The sequence below is a fragment of the Podarcis bocagei genome (genome assembly GCF_964188305.1).
Source record: "Podarcis bocagei genome assembly, chromosome: 2".
Lineage (NCBI taxonomy): Eukaryota > Metazoa > Chordata > Lepidosauria > Squamata > Lacertidae > Podarcis > Podarcis bocagei.
Window position 1 is genome coordinate 142902 of NC_138126.1, and position 17911 is coordinate 160812.

The following is a 17911-nucleotide window of genomic DNA, read 5'->3' on the forward strand; positions in this document are numbered from 1 at the left end:
ACTCCTACTCTGCCCATGCTCAGAGGCCTAGAAGCCTCAATCTGTGCCTGCCTCTCCTGTGGGGCAGACTCCCTCTCAGCCATGGGGGGGGGAGCACAGGCAGGAGGGCAAAGTGGGTGAGGGGCAGCATTTTGTGGGGAGGGGGCTGCTGTACGCCTGGCAAACACTTTCATGCACATATTTTGTGGTTGTGCCATTGAAAGCATGGCGGGGGGAGCAGTGTATCAGGATCCCACACCAAGTGATATGTGGGGGACGGGGAGAGAGGGGAGAGAGTGACCGGTGTGTGTGTGTGCGCGTCTTGCTCTCTGTTCCCAGTCCTTGTGTCTTAAGAGGAAGGGGCTTCGGGGGGGGCTCTGGGACCCCTCGCGTGGCACCCGGAGGCCTCCCTTCTCTTCCTGTGGCAGGAGAGGGGGCGTGATGTTGCTAGGCAACCCTGTCAGAGGGATGCTGGGGTGGTGGTGGGGGGGCTGTTTCAGCAAGAAGCACATTCCCAGAGTGTGATGCTGCACTGCAGGGAGCTGCTGCCCCCCCAGCCACACACTCCCGCCAAGACCTCCTTCTCCCCCCCCCCAAGACAGGAAGGTCCGGCTTCTCCACACCCCACCTTCCCATCGGGTGGCCTGAGGAGGAAGGGGGCAGCCCAAGCCCCTCCCTTGCTGGCGTGTCCTGGGTTGCCCGAGGGGCTCTGCTGCCACTTCCAGGAACTGGGGCTGCCCCCCCCCGTCCTGTCACTCTGTGGTTGACCCATAGCACAGTTGTTTGGGGGTGCCGGTCCCAATCTCCCAGGAATGACTTGGCGAGAGAAGGGTGGCCACTTCTCTCCCCCCCCCCATTTTCTCCTTGGGAGACCACCCAGGGCCTTTCTTTCCGTGGGGGGGGGGCGTTCTGGTTGTGTCTACAGTGGTGCAACTCCTTCCTGCTTCCCCCCAACAAGATGCTGCTGCCCAGTGGCTTCTGCCGCTGCCCCTTTGCATATCATTTGCATAGCAAGAGAAAGAGGATGGAAAGGGGGAGGGGGGTCTCCAGGACAGGGATGAGGTCTGGGACATCTCTGTGGTGGCTGGCAGGCAGCTGAAGGGTTAACAGTGTGCTTTGGCAGGATCCGCACCCCTGTCCTGTGGGGGGGGGGGGTCCAGGTGACCTTGTGGGGGCTCTGCCTCATATGACCAGCAGAGGTTGGGTGTCGCCTGCTGGGGAAGCAGCCTTCCTTGGAGAGCTCCCCCAAAACTTCGCTTTTCCTGGGCCGAAGCCACATGTTCCCCTCTTGATGTGTGTCGGGGGGGGGGGATTTTTGGCAAGCATCCCTGAAGATGATTTAATGAGCTTGTGGAGAAGGGATCTGCATGCCTCCAGATCTGATTGGCACCTTGAGCTGGGAGCAGATTCGCATTTGCATGCCATTTGCATATCGCCAGCCAGTCCTTTTCTCAAAAGCAATGTGTGTGGGAGCTTGGCATTTTTACGTTGCGGGGGGGGGGGGCTGTTCTCCTCTCTGCCACCATTTCCTGGCCTGTGGCTCTTTCTTGTTGGACTTGGGGGGCAAGGGGGGCAGGCAGCGCCACTCGCACCCAGGTCCCTAGCCCCTTCGCTCCTTCTATGTGTCCCCCACCCACCCAAAAGCTGGTGGTGCCTTACAGGCTCCTCCATCCTGAATTGGCCTTCTAGCAGGTGGAGAAAGAATGGCAAAGAAAGAGAGAGCGCAAGAGGGGGGGCTCGGGGGGGCAGCCACAAGCAGCAGCCGGGCACCTCTTCAGGCCAATTCATGGAGGGGGGTTAGAATCTCAGATATATATATAATCTCATTGCCAAATGGCACCTGAAACCTGGACTATGGTTGCTACAATTGAACGTCTAGGCGCCTTTTTTCGTTGTGGTTGTTAGCAATGATATCATAATTACCAATAACATCATTTCTATACTGCTTTATATTTTAACAAACATATCTCAAAGCGGCTGGCACACCTCTAAACATCAGAAATAATAATTCAGAATAAATTTAAGCTTTGAGAAAAACATTTCAGCTCCTTCTCTAAGAGACATTCTGTTTTTCCCTGTCGCCACCTGGCATCCTGAGATCGCTACGTGGCCAGAATTGGACCCGTGCCAGTCTCCAAACGCGCCTGGCGCCTGGCTAATTTCTAACGCTGCTTGGGAGGTTGTGGACCCTCCTCCTGCCCCCTTCCGTGGGGCAATTCTGAAACCCACTTGCTGCACTTCGGAATGCAGTCACACAGGGTCAGCCGAGGAGGGTGCCTGAGTTTCTGGCTGGGGGTGTGGAGGACTGGACTGGGCTGGGGGGGGGTGACACTGGGTGATTTTCACCTGCCTGTGGAGATGGGATGAAGGCAAGGATATAAATTTAATAAATAAGAATGGTGGTGGTTGCTTGGGCCATCTCTGGCATTGCTTTGCCCGCTGGGGGCAAGATTGTGTTGCCAACCTGCTGCCCCCCCTCCCAGGTGTTTGTCTCAGGAGGACCTGGCTTTTTCTGCCTGCTGCTCAAAGCTGCAGGGAAGCGCCTTTCCCTGTCACAGCCGCCTTTGGGCAGGTGGGCCAAGGCTGCGCCTGAAAACGAAGGGATGGAAATTAGGAGCGGGGAGCATGCGGAGGCGAGTGCGAGGGCAGCTGCCCCAAAAAAGCCGCTGAGGTGAAGTTCAGAGGGAGAAAAGGCAACACTTCTCCCAGTTCACTGGTGGAACTCCTTGCCACACGAGGAGAAGGTGCCCACTGGCTTAGGCAGCTTGGAAAAGGGCTGGGGAAGGGAGGCGAGGTTGGTGGCTCTCAGGGCCAGGAAGCAAAGAAGAGCCTTTTGGAGACTCTTTCCAGCACCTGCGGCCAACGTTTCCATTCAGGGAAGCCCACCCAGACACTCGATATGCAGACACGTCTTTTCATATTTCCGCTCGCTGGCGATTTTAAGCATTTCCCCGACTGTTTTCAACTGCCTGTTTTACGTTTCAGCGTTCCGGTAAAACTCTTGTTAGGAGGCTTATTAGAACCAAGCCGTATGCAAAGATTGTAGAATCAGAGAATCATCGCATTGTCAAGTTGGAAGGGAACTGTCTAACTTGCCTCCCCCCTCAAAAAAAGAGCTGATTTTCATTTTTCAGCAAAATCTGACAAGCTGACAGCGTGTAAAATTCAATTTGCTTAGTTTTTTTTTTTTTTTAAAGGGCTCTCTGTTAGGTAAAAGGGGCATTGCTGGTGGCGGAGAGATGGCAGAGTGGACCCTCCCCCATATTTATGGAGCTTGGTGGGGGTTCCTTGGAGACATTTGAAGCCCAACTCCTGATGATGATGATGATGATGATGATTATTATTATTATACCCTCCGTCTGTAGATATCAGGGTGATTCACAACATAAACATACAATATAAAAAACACAAAATTTAATGAAATTTACACACCACTTGACTGGAAAAAACCTCAGCCATTTACAGAAAGAGAAAACAAGCAAAATTTGGGGGAAATCACAACCCTACAGAAGTTAGAATACGTACTAAAACAGGTTAAAATAACCTCTACTTTCTGAGCACCCGTGCAGGCTTGTCTGAACAAAAATGTTTTCAGCAGGCTCTGCCTAGAGTCCCATGAAGGTGCCTGTTGGATTTCAAGAGGCAGGGAGTTCCAAAGGGCAGAGTTAGGGATAGGCACCTTGCGTATCTCAGGAATCCATGCACCTGGTCTGCCCCTGTTGGGTGATAAAATGGAGAGAGGGAGACGGGGTGCTGGGAGATGCCCCCCTGCCTGGCACCTCCCCTGCCAGGCTGGCCACGTGGGGGATGATGGGAGTTGTAGTTCAAGGGAGGCCATCTAGGGAGGTCGCTCCCTGAGAAAAAATGGTTGGGGGCAAGAAAGGATGCAAAGCCAAGAAGAAGGGCCCTTCCCCGAGGCCTCCTCCGGAGGAAGCCATGCCTGGGTGGCCTGGTGGGTGACTCTCTCGCACCCGAGTCCCATGTGATGCCAGGGCTGGTTCTTGGAGTCCATTTTGAGCTTGTGGGGAGCGTCAGCCCCTCCTCCTCCCAGTTGTGGGGCTGCCCTACTCTCCCTTCCTGCTGTCTCAGGACCCCTTTGGAGGGAGAGGCCAAGCGGGGCCCATATTTTTCTGCAGCCCCTGCCAAGATGGAGGCCGCCGCTGCTGGCTCCCTTCCTGGCCAGGGAAGGCGGCCTTTTGTGCCCCCCACCCCTCCCAGGTGGCCCCCGGGCCCCTCTTCAAGTGGGCCCCGGAGGGACCTGTTCCCCCCCTTCCCTGGCAGGGACTTCTTCAGTCAGGCCCCTCGGAAGGAACCAACGAGGCTGAGATTTTTTTGGGGGGGAGGGGGATGCTTTCGCCATTGACACACCTCATTTGGATCCCCCCCCCCCATGCCTAATAGCGTCAAATACTTTGGGGAAGTAGGTAAAGGGCAAAACCTGCTAAGTTCAGCTGGTTACCTTCTCCTGCGTTGGCATCAGGCTCCCCAGTTCAAGGTCTGCAGCTCAGAAAGTGGAAGGCCAGCCCCCAAATGGGCACAAGGGGGGGGGGGCTGGACAGGGGGACTCCTGCCTCCCGGGCACCACGATTCTTACTAAGATGACTATGATTAGTTGTAATAGTAGGAATGCCATCCGTCTGAGTGCCTTACGGCGATTTCGCAAGAAAGATGCCTGACACTTTGGGCAAATTCAGAGGACGGGCCAGGGCAGAGGCAGCGCTGCTTCTCCCGCCCCCGCCCCCCCCCGGGGTCATGTGGGGGTAGGATTTCATTGGGAGCACAGCGCTGACTCCCTAGTACCCAACCTCTAGGGGTTGAACGCCCCCCATCAAATATTTGAGGGGCCACCCCCAAAAATCTGATGGGCATTGCCATTCTTGTGATCAATTATATGGGGCAGGCTTACCTGTCCCCACTATCGTATGCATGTTATTATTATTATTATTGCCATTATTAATAAGCAAACTTGTATACCCCCCTATAGCCATAGGTCTCGGGGCGCTTCACCCTGTAGCGCGGCGGGGCTCCGTCATGTGGCGGGGAGTCCCGCCGTCCCGCCTGCGGCCGCTGCGTCTGCGCGCACGAGGCGAGGACGTGGGCGTGGCTTCCCCTGCTGCTGGGCTGACGTAGAGGGGCGGGGTTTCATCCGGCTCCTCCCCTCGGCCCCACCACTGCGCAGCCGCAGTGCCTCTCCTCGCCGCCGCCGCCTCGGTTTACCTCAGGCGGAGGTCGGTCGCCGGGGCCGCCGCTTCGCCTTCGCCGCCCACCCGCCCGGGGGATGGGCGAGGAAGAGGCCTCGGAGGAAGGGGCGGGAAGCTCGTGAGGAGGGGCGGCCGGAGGAGGAGGCCCAGGGGGGGGGTTCCCCACCCCTCGCGGGTCCCAGGAGGACGGCGGAATCATGCCTAAGCCCCTGAGCTGAGAAGGGGCCCCCAAGGGTCATCTAGTCCAGCCCCCTGCAATGCCCGATTCTGCGCATGCGTGACAGGCGGCCGCCCAGCCTCTGCCTTGGAAGGAGAGCCCAGCAGCTCCCGAGGGAGCCCCTTCCACTGCCAAAGAGCTCTTGCTGCCAGAAGCGCCGGTCTGCCAAAAACAGGGTCAGCTGAAGGAAAAGCTGTGACTTGATATCGATTCACAAATGTGTGAGGAAAGTCCAAGTGGGTGTCCCTCAGCTGGCCGCCCCACCTCTGCTAAGAAACCTCTGTTCCACTGTCAAACAGCTCCAGTTCTTCCTGGTGTTTCTTCGGAATCTCCTTTCTTGTCACTTGAAGCTCCTGGTTCGAGTCCTACTCTCCAGAGCGGGAGACAGCAGGCTTTCTCCATCTTCCATGCGGCAGCCCTTGAGATATTGGAAGATGGCCATCATATCTCCTCTCAGTCTCCTCCAGTCCCCTCAAGCGTTCTTCGCAAGGCTTGCTTTCCAGACCCTTGATCCTATTCCTCTGCACACCTTCCAGCTTGAACAGGGAGATGTTAGAAGAGTTGGCTTCACTCTTTCTGGAAACACACTGGGAAATGGGTAACAGCAGAAGAAAGAACTGGCACACTGTTGGCTAGCACAAATATGCTGCCTAAAGTACACAGAAGAGGCAGCAAACACTGTCGTTGGTTGTGAGGAAGCTTATACTTCTGAAAATTTTGCAGATGGAGAAAAAACAGAAGAGTCACTAGGGACCGAAGAGCTGGTTGTAGTAAGTTCATACACACTGGGCCATTGTGGGTGATCAGAAAAAGATAAAATTGTTGACAAACCATTTCCAAGCATTATGCATTTGAAGATCTATTGCTGCAAGAAATACCTCCGCTTCCTTGGATGACACATCATATACTTTTTTCCCAAGCTAAAAAGTCCCCAATGCTGCTGCCTTTCCTCATAGGGGAGCCGCTTCATCCCCCCCCCCCCGATAATTTCTTTTGCCCCTTTTTCCAGACCTTTTCCAGCTCTACAATATCCAGGGCAGATGTGGCCACCTCTCTCTCTGCTCACCAAGCAGAGGCCCTGTTCTGGATCCTTGGAGGACCCCACTTTATACACCCCGTCCTCTTTTTCCTACACTCTGCTTGCTACTAACTTCACCAGTCCTTGACCCGCTGATTCCAGGACTCCTGGGCTTACTGGGTGTGTGGGGGTCTTTGGTCAGATACTTTGTTGAAAGCTCCAGTCCTCAGTCTGAACCTGCCTTCTGCTCCTTAGCTTGCATCCTCCTTGGAGATGCCAGAGGGAGGCAGGGGACTGGGTGCTTGGTCCCTAAGGGCCATCCCTGTGCAGGGAGAGGCAATGCTCATCTCACAGCAGGCAAAGGGCGGGGGGTTGTGGACGGAAGTGGGTAGTTGGGCACTGGCTCCGTCCAGGGGCACCTGTTTCTCTTACTTCATTGGAATCCGTGTGAGGGGGCAGCTTGTGGGCCTTATTGCCCCTGGGACACTCAGATCCCGGAGGCAAGCCAAGGGGAGGATGAAGAGAAGCTTTTGAGCGGGACCAGGGACGCGGGTGGCGCTGTGGTCTAAACCACTGAGCCTCTTGGGCTTGCCGATCAGAAGGTCAGCGGTTCAAATCCCGACGACGGGATGAGCTCCCGTTGCTCGGTCCCTGCTCCTGCCAACCTAGCAGTTCAAAAGCACGCCCAAAAGGTACTGCTCCAGCGGGAAGGTAAACGGCGTTTCCATGCGCTGCTCTGGTTTCGCCAGAAGCGGCTTAGTCATGCTGACCACATGATTTGGAAAAACTGCAGACAAACGCTGGTTCCCTCGGCCGGTAAAGCGAGATGAGCACCGCAACCCCGAGTCGCCTTTGACTGGACTTAACTGTCAGCGGTCCTTTACCTTTAAGGTTTGAACTGGAAAAAGATGGGACCGCCAGACTGTTCTGCACCCAATTCTAAGGGCTGCAGGCCTTGGGTTCGTGACCTTTAAAGTCCAAACTTCCCCTTGCGGCCAGGACACAGGCTGAGGGCTGCCCCCTGCCAAGGTTGGCTGCCCTGTAGTTCCTGGGCTTGAGTCAAGATGTTCCCAGCAGTGTTTAAAGCCCTAAAGAACTCGGCCTCTGAGAGACCGCCCCTTCCCCCAGACCTGCCTGGGCATTAAAATGAGGAGGGCTCTCAACAGTTGTTCTGGTATGTGTGGGGTGAGTAGGTGGCTCGTGGGAGAGCCTTCTCCACAGTGACCCCTTAGCTGTGGGCTCCCCCCCCCCCCGTGCTCCTGGCATCTTCGTGGGTCAGCTTTTGATGCATGCGCCTGCCCTTGCTCTGTGACAGTGACTTGTTCTAAACTCTTTTAAATCTGCCATGGCTCCCTCCCCTCGGAGGGAATATGAAGGGCCTTTCCAGGGGTGGCCCCCTGGTGACTGGGTGTCCGCAGCAGAGAGGCCCACTTTGGCTTTCTCTGGCTTTTCAGACTCAATGCCTTTCTGTGAGGTGTATAGTTGCAGATCTTCAGCTGCTGTGCGTTTTTGTAACATACTGTTAATTATCTGCTGCCTCCCCTAACCAGCCCCCCCCCCCCGATGGTATGGGAAACATCTCCCAACCGGATGAGGCTGACAGGAGCAGCCCTCCAAAACAACATCCTGGGGGGCACCTGGGGGGGGGGGAAGGCTGTTATATGCCTTCCTTAGGGGTTATGGTTTTCATGTTTGGTTTCTGGCTTTGGTTTTGATGTGTGCAAGTGCAAGGCATCCAGAGAATGTCTGCTACCAGTAACAGTGGAAGGAAGGAAGGAAGGGGCATGGAAAGGGTGTCGGGGGCCTTGGCAGCTGACCTGCAACTGTGGGCATGGGGGGGGGCCCTCCTTTCCAGAGGCTGGTGGGGCTGGCAGTGAGGGCACCCCCTGGGCTGGGGGGCTGGGACTTTGGCCTGTGTGGCTTCTCAAGATCCTGGCCATCTTGTTGAGCTTGGCTTCTTCTTCACCCACATTCCCACCCATCTCTTTTAAGGATCTAAAAATATCCTGCGCATTCAGAGAACCGGTCCTCTGGTCCTTTGGCACCTGGAGGCTGAGGCTGCTGCCCTTTTCTCCTTGGGCCTGGCAAGCCATGCACAGGTTGCAGGTTGCACCTTTTGGGGTGACCTGCTTGTCAGCCCCACACTCTATGGGTAGCTGAAGTGCCCCTGAGCACACACATAACTGGACTAGCTTCTAGGACCTGGCTGGGTTTTTCTCGCCACTGGAGGGCAGCACCACATTGCCAGGCGAGGCCCTTATACAACTCCCCACCCTCTGCTCCCCACCCCCATATGGAGATTCCTTCCCTGCTCTCCAAATGGAGGCTCAGCGAGGAGAGGGGGCCCCTCTTCCCCCTCCTCCTTCCAGGGCCCACTGGTCACCCTCCCGGACCACAGAGCCTGCCAGGAGGCTGCTGAGGGCTCCCCAGGGTGAGGTGCCTCTGCCAGGGACCTCCTGCATAGACCATCTGGTGGTTGTGGGGAAAGGGGGCTGAAGAGGCTGTCCCAGTCCCCAAGCCAGTTGGCATCCAGCTTCCCGGGGTGATGAAGTGTCCCTCTGGTCAGCAAAAGGAGGAGTCTCCAGCCAAGTTCAAGAGGCAAAACAGCGGCCAGCAGACCTGATCTTTATTGGTTGCAACAAGGCGCAAAGACACAAAGATCAGGAGCCCCGAGCCTGGGGCTGCGCGGACTTTTAAGACCTCTCCCCATTTCCCATAATACATTTTTCAACAGCATCATCAATACATCGCAAATGTCACAAAGTTAGGAGTGTTTGGCGTGTAGAAACATGAGCCCATCGCCCAACCCTCTGTTCACCATCCTTGTTCCAGTCACCTTTTAAGTACCTGGACTTAAGTTCCCAAGAACAATAAAAGTATTTACACATCCCCCTAGCTGCAAGGCTTCCCTGTGCTGCTCCTTTGAAAGTATCAGGATTCAATCCACCATCCCTGGATTTCTGCCTGGGGTATGTCCTGTCCTTGATCGCCTCCTGCCTCCTATTCACTCCTTATGGAGGGGCAAGGATATGTGACCTTTATGTTTAAGGGATTATGGAGGCAGGGTGGGCCCCGATTCCCCTCTTCCAGAGGAGATATTAACCATTGGAACCAAGGAAATCGGTCAAGCCATTGAATTTTGGTGATTATTTGAAGTTTCTACAGTTTTCTATATTGGATAGTCAGAGGAAACAGTATCTGCTTATTGCTACGATTTTATAGGCTGCTTTTCTGAGCCTCTGCATGTGTGGTGCTTGTGTAAACGGCGAAGAGAAACGGTCAGGTTCATTGTCCTGGGCTTACTTCGAGGCCCGGGGGGGGGGGGGACGACTTGGGATATTTGGGGAGTCGTCTAAGTGCCCTGCCCCATCCCTGTTTTTAACACCTTGCACAGACCAGGAGAGGACACCTTATTTGCAGACAAAAGGTCCCAGGGAGGGAGAGAGTCCTTTAAAGGGTTAGATTTAAAAAGTCACCCTCCTGTTATTTGAGGGCACACACTGTAGTGAAAATGGGGCTTCCCTGACCACAGCTGTGTTGTTGGCATGACCTGGTGGGCCCAGGTGAGACCCCCCCCCCGTCCCTGCTTGAGACCCTGGAGAGCCACCTGCCAGCCGGGCGGACCAGTGTGGCCTGAGGTGGTCCAAGGCAGCAGCTGCTCCTCTTGCAGGAACGGGCCCTTGATGGCTCCAAGCCAGGACTGCCAAGCTGTGCTTCCGCAGTCGGAGATAGCGATGCTTCTGAATGCTAGTTGCTGGAAACTGCTCTTGCGCTGGGTTGCTGCTTGCGTGTTTCCACAATGGGCATCTGCTTGGCTACTGTGAGGACAGAATCCTGGGCTAGGTGGACCCCTTTGGGTCTGATCCTGCAGGCTTTCCCTCTGTCCCTTTGCTTGCTGTTTGGCCCTTAGGGTGGCAGCAATGGCGGCTGTTCTCTTGGGGGTGGTGTTGGGGTAAGGGGGGCTCGCCTTGGATTTGGGGGGCCCAATGGCTGCCTGATCCTAACCTGTGAACTGGGCCACAGCATGTATGTGTGTGTGTGTGTGTGTGTGTGCGCATGGTGCCGATCGGGTATTTGCCAGAGGAGGGAGAGGGGCTGGCCAGAGGTGGGGGTGGGAGGGAAGGGGGTGCCCGGGGGCCTTTGCTTAATGCTTCCCTTTCCACTTTGCGCAGATGTGCGAGGAGCCCCTATGCACCGCGCCCAGTACATGCACTCCCCTTACGACCGGCCCTGGAACCCCCGATTCTGCATCATCTCCGGAAACCAGCTGCTGATGCTGGATGAGGAAGAGGTGAGAGGCCGGCAGGTCGTGGGAGAGGGGGGCGCTGGGGGGGACGGGGAGGGTGGGGTGGGCATTTTGCTCCTGGGGGGGCACCGGGGGGAGCCCATTGCCCAGCCACCCTGAGACATACAGCTCCTACAACTCTGTATGCAATTAAATAGAACTTCCCAAAGACCAAATATAAAAATGAGACTTATATTCCACCAAGTGTCTGTTTCTTTAAATATAGCTTTTACATAATGTATGCAGTACCAAAATCATATTCAGGTGCAATACAGGAAGTCTCAAAGCCAAAGCTCCATCCAAATATTCCTTCTTTCAGTAAAGAGAAAATAATCACTACAAGTGTAATAATAATAATAATAAGAAGTGGTGTAGGATAACCCACACACCAGAAAAAGCTGTCCACATCCCCGAGAGTGTTGTAGCTTTCCTCTCAGTCACTCAAATTGCAGTCCCCCAGCTGTGTGAAATCCTGAGATCACTGGATGCCAATCTCTGTGTCCAATGTCTTCCTCCGGTCAGCCCGCAATGGAACGATAAGACGGCAAAGCACATACTCAAATAGAAAAGTCAGTTTCTTAAAACGGAGAAGGCACTCTGCTCATTGTGTAAGGGTTGTCGCTGCTATATTTAAAGAAACAGACACTTGGTGGAATATAAAGGTCTTATTTTTATATTTGGTTTTTGGGAAGTTCTACAGAACTTGCACACAAAATTGTGTGAGTCTTTATTTCTCTGCATTCCTTTGCATTGTATTTTGCTTGCCCTGAGATTCGTGGAGGAAAGGGCTATTGAGGGCTGCCAGCTGCCATGGCTGTGCCTCCATCCACGGCTGGAGGCAGCAGGAAAGGGCAGTTGCTCTTGGGTTCATAGAGTCAAATCAAATAGATTTTTATTGCATTAGCCGTGAGGCCATAGCATGATATACATTGAAATAACAACATAAAATGGGGATGGGGAGATAAAGGTAGATATCGTCCTGGGCGATTACTTAAAGAGAGGGGGAAAAAAACTGCTGAGGCTGGAGGAGGACCGTTAAAGGTTCATAGAGTCATAGAATCACAATACTGCAGAGACGGAAGGAACCTCGAGGGTCATATGGCCGTCTGACCTCTGCTTAAAAACCTTCTGGCGGTTCCCTCACTGCGAGAAGTGAGGTTACAGGGAACCAGGCAGAGGGCCTTCTCGGTGGTGGCACCTGCCCTGTGGAATGCCCTCCCATCAGATTCAAGGAAATAAACAACTGACTTTTAGAAGACATCTGAAGGCAGCCCTGCTCAGGGAAGTTTTGAATGCTTGGTGGAAGGCATATAAATAATAAGTTATTGTTATTATTATTACCAAGGGAGAGTCCACTGTAGGGATCAGATGGGATTACCATGAGGAATTATAGAATATACATCAAGCCATCGTGTCCACGATGAAGACATTGTGTTGACTGGGTTTGATATATTGACGATAATTTCTGATTAAATCCCATAAGATTCTACATTCCTGCCCTTTTCATGCCCTTTTGACTCCACTGCCCATTTCTCTCTCCTCACGTCACGTACACAGCAGTTGCTTTGCCAGGCAGGCATCCTGGGCCATAAAAGATAGTGGGCAGTTTCTTTGATGTAGTTTCTTATATATAATCTTAAAATGTTAATCTTGGAGCCAGGAAACAGATCTCACATGAAGGTGGTAGTGATCTGGTCTTTCTGGCCATCCTTCTTATCATGTTTATTTCTCAGCTCTGGAGTTGCCAGATGCACCCCTTTGTAGTTCTCAACTTATTGACCACCCCTTTGTAGTTCTCAAGTTATTTACTACCCCTTTGTAGTTCTCAACATATTTACCCCAAAATATATGCATGCTAATTAGTGTTGTAGTGTAACTTTTTCCTCACGTGGGGTTTGATGAAATGCTCAGAGGAAATATGATTGGTTCTCACAAGCACTGTGTAAAAGATTCTTTTGCTAATAAAATGGCCTGGTGAGGGGTGTGGTTTACGCACTTTCTCCGAGCGCCTTGCTGGTCAAAGCCTCATGTCTTGTTTTTAATCAGGGTCCAGTCCTTCCTTTACTTTGCAAACGCAACAGTCCACCACATCCTGAGGGAGACCATTCTGCTGTCAAGCTCCTCTTATCCTCAGAAAGTAATAGCCCCATTCTATATTCTGCCTTGGTCAGACCACGCCTGATTCAATGAAAGTTCTCCTTAAGTTTTAGTTGGAATCTCCTCTCTCAGAGATTCCTGCTGCCCCTGCTGCCCCCCTTCTTCCCCTCGGATGATGGCCCAAATCCTGCCAGGCCTTGGCCATCTGCCCCACCATATTCTTTGCAAATGCTGACAGGCTGCTTGCAGCAGCAGCAGTTCACAGAACCATAGAACTGTAGAGTTGGAAGGGACCCTCCGGGGCATCTAGTCCAACCCCCTGCAGTGCAGAAATTTCAGCCAAAGCCTCCATGACAGACACCCTCCTAACTATGTGTAAAAACCTCCAACAAAGGAGAGTTCCTTCAACTTCTGAGGGAGTCTGCTTGGAGTTAGGAGACAAGCGCTAACTTCTCTGGCGGGTGCTGGAGACCCCCCCCCCAAGGCACCACAGCTGGACTCATGGAGTTTAAATCCTCGGGTCCGTGGGGGAAGGCAGCCTCCAGCCTCTGGGAGCCTTCCTTGTGAAGCAGGGAGGAGCATCATGGGAAGCCTGAAGTGCAGAGAGAGAGAGAGAGAAGGGAAGGAGGGAACCCTGGGGGGTCTCCCAGACCCCAGAAAAAGACTTCCCAGAACGTCCCAACCCTGCCTCCAGGTGAAAGGAAAAGGGAATCTACCACAAGGTGTTGGGGAGAGGAGAGTCAGAAGAAGCAGGCAATGGGGCAGAAAAGGCGCCTGTTCCCTGGGGTGGGTGGGTGTGCGCGCTCCTTCTGAGCAGCCAGAGGATGTGTCAGCAGCAGACATTCAAAGCACACAGCTTCCCTTAAAGAACTGTAGTTCACCTTGCACAGAGCTGCAATTTCCAGCAAACTACAGTTCCCAGGATTCTTCAGGGGAAGCTGTGTGCTTTGAATGCCTGGTGTGGGTGTGGCCAGGGTCGGTGCCTTGGCACCCATCGCGGACTCACTGGTTTGGTCAGAGTCCCGCCCCCCCCCCCCCCGTTGTTGAGCTGGGGCCTCGTCTTCTGCTTCTGCTTCTCCCCTGGGAGCACCACGTTGGCCCCCAAAGCTGCTTGGGTGTGGGGTGGACTGTGGGGTGGAGCGGGTGGGTCTTGGGACTCCTTTCCCCTCTGCTATCCCTTGTGCCCTTGTGTCTGCCTCTCTCCTGTCCAGATCCACCCCCTGCTCCTTCGAGAACGCCAGCGGGATCCCGCTCGGAACAAGCTCCTGCGCCGGACCGTCAGCGTCCCTGTGGAAGGGAGACCCCACCCAGAGCACGGTAGGGGACCCCCAGGGGGTGGGCGCTGTTATTGGGCGTGGGCCGTGCACTTGTATCATGCCAAGGGGGAAAGAAAACGTCTTGGAGCGCCTTGTGATCCCAGCAGATCCTGTGCAGGGAGAGATCCTTCTCCACCCTCACCCCCAGCAGTGATCTTGCTTGCCTTCAGAAGTCTTTGGGCGGCAGGACCTTTGAGGTCACCTTTTTGCCCCTGCTTTTCCTCTCAGCTGCAAGGAGGGGGTTCTGGGTTCCACGCGGAGGAGCACAGCCTCTGGGGCAGAGGAGACTGGCAGGAAAAGAGCAAGGCCACCGAGAACACCTTGAGGGCAGGATCCACCCCATGTCTAGCAGGGTGGCACTTGGGTGTGGGGCTGCCCTCCCCCCGGAGGAGGAATATGGGACCAAAGCTGTTGGTCTGTCTCTGAGATCCACAGGCGACGCTGCCACCCTCCCCTCAGCCAAATCTCCTTCCTCCAGGGACATTAGAGCACACGGGGCATGTCAAAAGTGCTGTGGGGGTCGTGATTACAAACCCATAGATGCCCCTCCAGCACCCCCAGGGCCCTCAGGCCACTGGGACCCCCCCATCTCAATCCATGCAGGTGTCCCCCCCCCCCGGGAAATTCAAGCTCCTCACCTAGCTATGTTGGAAACCCCAAGTCAGGACAAACTCCCTGTGTGGGGGGTGGGGGAACGAGGGCACCCCCCCAGGGTGGTGCATGCCAGGGGATTTGGTGGTGAAAGTGCTCCCAGCACAGGGGGTTGATCCAAGTGATCCACTGTGTGCAGTGGCTTTGATAAAGGCAAATTCCATGCTAGGGATCATTAGGAAAGGAGCTGAAAATAAAACTGCAGATGCCGTAATACCAATCTGTGGTGTGACTGCATGTGGAGCCCTGGGTCCTGTTCTGGTCACTCGCCTCACAAAGGATATCGTAGAGTTGGAAGAGGTTGAGGAAGGGGCCACTAAGTGACCCAGGCGAGGGAGCGCAGAAAGGTTGCAGCAGCTTCGAGAACAGGCGGGGAAGAGACAGGATAGAAGTCGATAGGACTATTCATGGCCTGGGGACAACAGGGAACGGGTCGGCCACCGTGAGAAGAGGGTGCTGAACTAGGTGGCCGGATCCAGCGGGCTTTTCCTATGTTTTTACTCCAGGCCTCTCGGCAGGGCTGCTGAGAATGTGGGGGATCTTCAGTCAGTTCTGTCCCTCAAATCCTCCTCCAAAAGCTCCCCTGGGCAGGAAAGGGAGGAGCAGAAATTCCCATATAGTGAATGAAATGGTGGGGTCTGAATGGGGCCTGAGCTGGCAGGGGCTGGCCGGGGGGCTCAGGGCCGAGAGGATGTGTCCCTTCCGTCTGCTTGTGTGAAATCACACGGGAGCCCCCCTCCCATGACTCTTGGGGGGTCACTGGGGAAAGGGAGGGAGCTTCTCTTTCCCCAACCAGTCCCCTCCTTAACACACCAGTACCCTAATAATTCCTCTAATCCAGACCAAATTGGGGTGGGGCGGGGGGTGTTCACAGGCGCCTGCCTCGTTTCCCCTTCTGTGTAGAGTTGCCATATCTCCTGAAAATCCCAGACATAGCCTCTTTTGGGGGACCAACATGCCCGACCGGGGAGAATTTTATATTTTAAAGGAAATGTCTGGGGTTTTTTTTTTGGGGGGGGGTATTTATTTATTGATTAGGCTCAGGCTGTCAGCGGTTTGGGCTGTCCTCTTTTTTGCTCTTCAGGATAGGACAGCCTACTTCTGCGGTGACGTCTGCCCAGTCACTGTTCCTTAGGGGACTCTCCTTCCCTTCCCCATGTCCACCCCCTGCATGGGTCGCCATGGGGTGAAAGTCCCCCTCAGCTACCCCATGGAGATTTCACTTGGGCTCCCCACACAAGTGCCACCGTGGGGTGAGAGGGGGCAGTAGAGAATGGAGTTGGGGACACCCAGTTGTTCAGGGTGTGGGAGACAAGGGATTTTGAGGCGCCCCAACGTGATCTCTCCAACGTGGATGGGTGGGTGGCACTGGCATTGTGGTGGGGTGCTGGGAGAGGGGTCGCGTGGGGGCCCGGAGGTGGTGGAAGTGGGCTCACAGGGACATCTTTGGGCATATAGGCAGTACAAGGAAGACGAGGGCGTTGCTGAACAAAGCGCTGGTCCCTCAGCAGCCACAGCCAGGGCTTCTGGTGCATGATAGGACCTGTGGGCACAGTGTCTGTTCTCAATGGAGAAAGTTCCGGGTTCAATGCCACGTGGCATTTATAGGGGCAGACAAACCCATGGCCTGGCTTGGTGGGGAGACAGCTGCTCTGTGCCCCCTCCCTGGAATCCCAAAGAAAGCCAGCAGGCAGGGCAGGCTGGAGTGAGCTAGGTGGACTGACTCAGGATACGTCCCTCGTCTCGCCCTTCAAGACCCCATCCCAAAGGGACCCCAAGTATTCCCTGAGGACCCTGCCCTGGCCCCACTGCAGGGGCTCAGGGTGAGTTGCAATGTGTCCTGGTCCCATGGCCGCTTGGCGGCTTGCGTGGATGGACTGGGGTTTGGATCTGGTCTCTGGAGAGGCAAAATAACCAAGGAGGAGGAGGAGGAGGAGAGGAATTCACTTCTATAGACAGAGGGGATTTGGATGATGGGGACCGTGGGCTTCCAAACAGCTTTGGGCAGAGTGATCTTAACGTCACATGCACACTCCTGGGGTCTGAACGGGAGGTGACAGCCCAGGAGCGAGACCTTGGGGTCATAGCAGGGACCTCTATGATCATTAGAACAGGGATCGAAGATATAACTGCCACTCTTACCATTCCATTATACAAATTGATGGTGCAGCTGCCTGTGGAGCCCTGTGTCCTGTTCTGGCTGCCTCAGCTCAGAAAGGATATTGCAGAGTTGGAAAAGGTTCAGGAGAGTGACCCAGGGATGGAGCAGTCCCCTGTGAAGAAAGGGACTTTTCGTGTAGAAAAAAGGCAAGTGAGAAGCGAGGTGGTGGGGTGTTTGTGAAGTTCTTGGGTCCTGCTTCTTCCCTGGTCGCCCCCCGTGAGGAGAGCAGGGCGACGCTGGGCCAGGGGGGTCCCCTTGCTTTGGGGCCTGGGACATTGGCAGGGGAACCAAAAGGGCCAACCATACTGTACGCTTGTGAAACACGGACCACTTGTAAACGCCACCTCCAGCTCCTTGAAAGATTCCATCAAGGGTGTCTCTGGAAAATTTGACACATCTCTTGGGAAGACAGGCGAACGAATACCAGTGTCCCGGAGGAAGCAAAGATCACCAGTGTGGAAGCAAGAACTCTTCAACATCAACTTTCTTGGACTGGCCGTGTTGTGTGGATGCCTGATGATCGTCTTCCAAAGCAACTACTCTATTCCAAACTTTAAAATGGGAAGCGTAATGCTGGTGGTCAACAAAAGAGGTTTAAAGACTGTCTCAAGGCAAATCTTAAAAAATGTAGTATAAACACCAACAATTGGGAAACACTAGCCTAAGACGAAAGGGAGAGACGTGCTAAGAGGAAGGCACGCTTGGCAAACCCTCACCGGGTTCAACTCCCTCCCGGAAACCAATGTCCGCACTGTGGAAGGACGTGTGGGTCCAGAATTGGCCTCCACGTCACTTGCGGACTCCCTGCTAAGACCCTGTTCACGGAAGACAATCTTCCTCGGCTACGAGGGATCGCCAGAGCAGCAGTAGCAGCATTTGGTTTGTTCAGAAAAGGGAAGGGGAAGCGCCAGAAGCCTTTTTCTGGGTGAATCCCCACCCCAAGGAGCCGCCTCATATCGCTGGGGCCACCCATGGGCGCTCTTTCT

The 17911-nt window shown here is 54.5% G+C and overlaps 1 protein-coding gene and 1 long non-coding RNA gene across 8 annotated transcripts in view; both read left to right on the forward strand.

Annotated features, from left to right (window-relative positions):
- Positions 1–17911, forward strand: part of SYNGAP1 (synaptic Ras GTPase activating protein 1) — a 56948-nt gene that overhangs the window by 1184 nt on the left and 37853 nt on the right. For 6 of the 7 annotated variants that reach the window (XR_014004811.1, XM_081181755.1, XM_081181758.1 and 3 more), the window contains exons 2-3: positions 10588–10706; positions 14009–14114. Coding sequence is in view for 6 of the 7 variants with exons in the window: in XM_081181755.1 (XP_081037881.1) it covers positions 10588–10706; positions 14009–14114 (225 nt within the window). In the remaining variant the exon portion in view is untranslated. Of the gene's footprint in view, positions 1–5495; positions 6168–10587; positions 10707–14008; positions 14115–17911 lie in introns of those variants that run through there. The other variant, XM_081181757.1, reaches the window with a different exon arrangement.
- On the forward strand, positions 10807–12722 carry LOC308582296. Its single transcript, XR_014005608.1, has 2 exons — positions 10807–11565; positions 11742–12722. It is a non-coding gene; the product is annotated as an uncharacterized lncRNA (long non-coding RNA).